At 43.8% G+C, this 5486-nt stretch overlaps 1 protein-coding gene across 1 annotated transcript; it reads right to left on the bottom strand.

Moving 5' to 3' along the window:
- Positions 1–3545: 3545 nt before the first annotated feature.
- On the bottom strand, positions 3546–4638 carry LOC109168166. Its single transcript, XM_019317208.1, has 2 exons — positions 4403–4638; positions 3546–4233 (listed from the first exon to the last, which is right to left on the bottom strand). The coding sequence occupies exons 1-2, from the start codon at positions 4636–4638 to the stop codon at positions 3546–3548; spliced, it is 924 nt and encodes a 307-aa protein (XP_019172753.1).
- Between the last annotated feature and the right edge of the window lie 848 nt (positions 4639–5486).

Here is a 5486-nt window from a genome sequence, read left to right as displayed (position 1 = left end):
CGGTATTTGGTCTTTTCGCTTCCCGTTGTTCTTTTGTGGAACTATTTGAGTGTCTTCTTGATGTTTTGTATGTCTAGAACTATATGGTAGATGTTCCATAAAAGACACTCAAATAGTTCCACAAAAGAACATCGGAAAGTCAAAACATCAATTACCGAACCAAAAGAATCACGGGAAACAAATCCCCAACCATCACCATATACGTACCCCGTGGGTGGGGCCACGGGTGGACCCCCACCCGTGGTTCCGCTTGCGAGAACACACTCCCACAACCAACGTACCCCACAGGTGGGGCGGCAGGTGGACCCCTACCCGCGGTTCCGCCAGCGGGTACAACACCCTGTACCAAAATATCCCTTCGGGGATTTTCAACACCAAGCTCAAATTCAAGTTCAAAACATGCAAAATCTCAACAAATACAATAAAATGACTTGAATCAAAGGAGTAGTCAAGCAATGGCATACAAGAACCCTAATAACAAGCTCTAGATATTCATTTTCACAAGACAATGCATCAATACTCACATTTCATAGCAAAATCACATGTAGAATCCAAGAAATCATCGTATAGCTAATGAAAATAGATTTTTGTAAAGCATTGGTTACCTCTTGTAGACAAAACCTTCACATTCAACACCTTTTCAAGCTCCTAACAACGTTCACCTTCAACCTCAACATCAAGAACACACCAAAAGACCATAAAGATTTCATCTTTAGAAAAAGATACCTTAGAAAACACTAAAAACACAAAAGGAACATAGATCTACCCTCCTAGATGCTCAAGACTAGGAAAGGTGGAATCTTGGAGACAAACGTTGAAGATCTTGGAAAGTCCCAACTTAGCTTGAAGGAAAAGCTAGCTAAATTTCTAGAGAGAAGGAAGAGCTTATGTTTTGAAAGTGTAAGGAAAAGAATGAAAGGTGTTTTCTAGGTTAGCTTGGAATACAATCATGAGGTGAAATGTCTTCATTACCCTTACTAAGATGAAGAAGTGTAAGGGAACAAGGGAACTATTCACAAAGCTTTAGGCACAACACCTTGACTTGGGTTCACTAGTCAATTACTAGTCCCCGACTATTGACTTTTCATAAATTAAAAGAATAAATTACAATTAGATTAGGATTAATTAATTAATTAATTAATCCATAAATAGAATTTAGATTTACGGGGTGTCATAGAGAGGAGGTGATCATCCTCGCGGCATGGCCGCTTTCGCCAGAGCAGGCGATATCAGCCGTCCTCGTAGAGAGGAGGTGATCATCCTCGCAGCATGGCCGCCTTCGCCTGAGCAGGTGATGAACAATTTTTATATATATATGTCCTCGCAAGTGCACGAGTCACTGTAGTAGTAGTGTGCTTTCGCAAGGGTCGATCCCACAAGGAATTGATATTATGCAATTTAATAACGTGAAATAGTGGGAAGAGAGACTTTAAAGTACTAGAATCAAAGGCCTAAGATAAAGATTAATAAACTCAAGGAAGTTAAACAATAAAATTAAACCAGAAAGCATATTAACAAACAGATTAAACTAAACAACAATCAATTTGGATTAAACTAAATGGAATCGCATGCGAAAACAAGACAGAAAATAAATTAACCACGAAACGAAATACCAAGAGAATAAATACTAGGAAAATATAATCAATTGGCAAAAATTAAACCTAAATCACTGCAGAACTTTCATAATAACTTCAATCATATTCCTAGATAATAATTTAGCAATGTATGAAGAAATTAACATCAACAAGCTTACACAATGTCAGCTTTAATTCCAAAGACCAATCACAAAGGCAAACTATCAAAGTAACAATAACAAAGAATTAAAGAAAGTGAAAGTTACTGTAAAGAATTGTCGCATAAATTAATTAGAGTTGAAGTTGCTGAAGACTTGATGAAGCTAATGCAGTAAAGAATTCCCCAAAGCCACGCCAAGAAATTCTACCACCTCCGCCTAAAATCTGCCGCGCCCAGAAATTAAAGCCGCCAATCGGAATTTGTTGCTCACCAGAATTCTGCTGTGGATCCCCTCCGGAATTGATCCGGGGTGAAATTGATGTCGAAGAAGATGAACCTTGGACATCTTTTATACTATTTCGGATCAACCGTTTTCCCTCAAGTTTTCCGCTCTTCCATGGCCGACTAGAGCTCTGTGTCGCCTGCGATGGCCGAAGAAAGCTCTTGATCTACTTTTTCGTTCGTTTGTTTTGACTAAAATCTTCTTTCGCTGTTTATTTTGACTAGCGATTCACCAAATATTATTCAACTAAAAGCTTAATTAAAATAAATTAGAGCCAAATAGAACCCTACAATTATTAAAACTCATGTTGATCAAGTATAACTAAACTACTGTTATCATTATTATTATTATTATTATTATTTTAAATTAGGATCAAAGAATTGTTGGACTGACAGAATTCAAATAATAGACAAATTTAATAAAAACAACCTAAAATTTAATAATATTACTAAAAACTAATTATAGCAATAATAAATAAAAATAGATAAGAATTAATCAATTATTGTGAATTAATTATTAAAAAAATGATTTAAAATAACACTAAAAATAATGTTTATCAGCAGGCGGTATCATAAACCAACGGAGAACCTTATTGCCGAAATACTTTGAATTTTATTGTCAACCGAGTGAAAGGAAATTCCCACGAACTATTGGCCGCCAGGTGCCTACAACGAACTAATCGAAGGATAAAAACTGAGAGACAGATGCAACTGTCCGGTTACTGATAGAATTTCTTAAGATGGTGGGCATTCTATGTTCGCTCCATGGGCTCTCCTTCCGTGGTTTCTAATCGGTAAGTCCCCGAGTAAACTTCATTCACTACCCAGTATGGTCCTTCCCACTTGACCGCAATTTTTCCCCCTTCAGTGGGTCGGCTAGCCGTCCTTTCCTTCAACACGAGATCCCCTATTTGGAGGTATCTAGTCTTGGCTCTCTTATCCTGATAGCGCTTGACAGCTTGTTGGTATTTGACCATCCGGGCATAAGCCACATCTCGCCTTTCTTCCAAGAGGTTCTTCTCGATTCGCAATGTTTCCTCGTTGCCTTCATCATTATACTGCAAGACGCGACGGCTAGGCACTAAGAGTTCCGTCGGGACCTTAGCCTCGAACCCGTATGCCAAGGCAAAGGGGGTCTTGGCAGTAGCCCTCCGCGGGGTTGTTCGGTAAGCCTATAATACCTTTTCTAACTATTCGACCCACGTGGCGCCCAGTTCTTCCAACTTCTTTCGCAACTCATCCCGGAGGGCGCGGTTTAGGTTCTCAATCTGTCCGTTGGCCCAGGGGTAGGACACAGATACTTTGATGTGTTGTATACCCTTCTGCACGCAGAAGGCCGCGAAGGCTCGGTTGTCAAACTGTCGTCCGTTATTCGTTACGAGCTACTCGGGTAGCCTGAATCTGCATATGATGTTTTTCCAAACAAAGCGACGGCACTGATACTCGGTGATAGTCGCCAAGGGCTCTGCCTCTGCCCATTTAGTGAAATAGTCCACGGTCGCTATACAGAAGCGCACTCGCCCGGGCGCCTAGAGGAGCCGTCCGAGTAGGTCGATGCCCCACTTGGCGAATGGGATCGCCGTGGTGATTGGTGTATAGAAGGTCACTGGTCGGGTGCCCTTTCTAGCGAACATTTGGCAGACGGGACATCTTAGCACTTCTTCGACATAATCCTTTATCATGGTCGGCCAGTAATAGCCCTGAATGACGAGCTTTCTGGCCAATGTGTTGGCGCCCTGGTGGGCCGCGCAGATCCCTCGATGGTTGGCCGCCATCACGGTCCTAGCTTCTTCGGGAGGCAGGCAACATAGCAGTCGGCCCCCAAAGGATCGTTTGTAGAGCAACCCGTCCACCAACTTGTAGGACGAAGCCCTCCTCCTAATGTGATCAGCGTCTTCCTTTTTATTGAGCAACTCTGCCTTTTCTTTGTATCTGACCATGTCCGCAAACCACGGCCAGTCGGATGAGGTTGTTTTGTCAGGCGGGGGAGAGGACACCCGGAGAACTGTGCAAACCGAGAGCACTTCGGTGCTCGGCCGCTCTATGACCTCGGTGCGACGAGCCATCGACAGGTGCGAAGGCGTACTTCCCGACGCCAACTTAGATAGGATATCTGCCTCCGTATTCTCAGCTCGCAGGATGTGAGTAATCTCGTAGGCCTCCAATTTATCTAATAACCCTTCGGCCACGTCTTTGTAAAGCACTAGCCTTTCTTCCCTGGTCACGCATTCGTTCTTCAGCTGATTGACCACTAGGTGGGAGTCCGTCTTTATGCGCACCCTGGCGGCATGGAGGGCGATGACTAACCGGAGCCCACCCCCCCCCCCTCCTCCCCCCGATAACCGCCTCGTATTCTGTCTCATTATTCAAAGTCTGGAAATTTTACCTCAAGACGTAGTACAGGCGGAACCCTTCAGGGGTTGTGACCATTACCCCACCCATACAGTGTTTGGAGCCGCCCGCACCATCAGTATGTATTTCCCACAATTCCGCTGTTTTTGGGCCTTCGACCAATGAGCCCTCGACCGGGTAGGCGGAGCATTCTACTATGAAGTCAGCTAAGGCTTGAGTCTTGATGGAAGGCCGCGGGGCGTATTCGATTCCGTATAGGGTGAGCTCCATCGCCTACTTGAGTAGCCGTTCGGATGAGGCCGTGATGCGCAGCAAACTGGCAAGAGGCAAGTCGGTCAGAACCCGGACTGTATGGGCTTGAAAGTAAGGCACCAACTTCCTGACTGTCGTGACTAGGGCGAATGCTACTTTCTCGAGAGGTGAATAGTTGATTCCCGCGCCCTTCAGAGTTCGCCCAACATAGTAGACTGGCAGCTGAGCCTTTTCCTCTTCCCGCACCAGCACAGCTCCGACTGCCTTATGGGACGCAGCCAGGTATAACAACAATGTCTCTCCCGCCTTAGGTTTAGATAGGAGGGGATGAGCCAAGAGGTATTTCTTCAAGTCTTCGAAGGCTGCCTGGCATTCTCCAGTCCACCGTAACCCGTCATGCCTCTTCATAACTTCAAAGACGGGGAGGGCCCTGTCGGCTGAGGGCAGCCATCCGTCCTGTCAACCGCTGCATTTCTTTGAGACTGCTGGGTGGCTGGATATCCAGGATGGCCCTATGACAACCCAAAATTTAATTTTATAATCCGATTTTAAGAAAATCCAAAATAGCCAATTTTCACTCCATAAAAATTTTTGCGATGAAATCGGTGTTGAATAAATTATTTTGAACCACTTTAAATTAAATTCAACACCAAGACTTGATTGAAAACCAACATCCTTAATTTTCGGGTACACTGTGTGCCAAGTTTTTAACTGAGAAACCTATCTGAGTGAAACCAGGAGAAATCTGAGAAGCCTAAATCAAGTGTTTATCTAGTAATCATTTGGGGAAAATTCCTTTTTCAACCCTTAACTATTTTAAAATAGCAATTCTTGCCATGGTCCATGAAGCATGGTGGACCACTAGC

This window comes from Ipomoea nil, unplaced genomic scaffold (genome assembly GCF_001879475.1).
Source record: "Ipomoea nil cultivar Tokyo-kokei standard unplaced genomic scaffold, Asagao_1.1 scaffold3192, whole genome shotgun sequence".
NCBI lineage: Eukaryota > Viridiplantae > Streptophyta > Magnoliopsida > Solanales > Convolvulaceae > Ipomoea > Ipomoea nil.
Note: the sequence above shows the minus strand (reverse complement) of the source record. Positions and strands in the feature narration are given on the sequence as shown.

Excerpts from the sequence above, each read along its gene's own strand:
- LOC109168166 (XM_019317208.1), bottom strand. The coding sequence starts at position 4,638 with ATGGAGCTCACCCTATACGGAATCGAATACGCCCCGCGGCCTTCCATC. Across the intron at positions 4,234-4,402 it reads CGCCTGTACTACGTCTTGAG|GGAAGAAAGGCTAGTGCTTT; the intron begins GTAAAATTTCCA and ends ATGCGTGACCAG.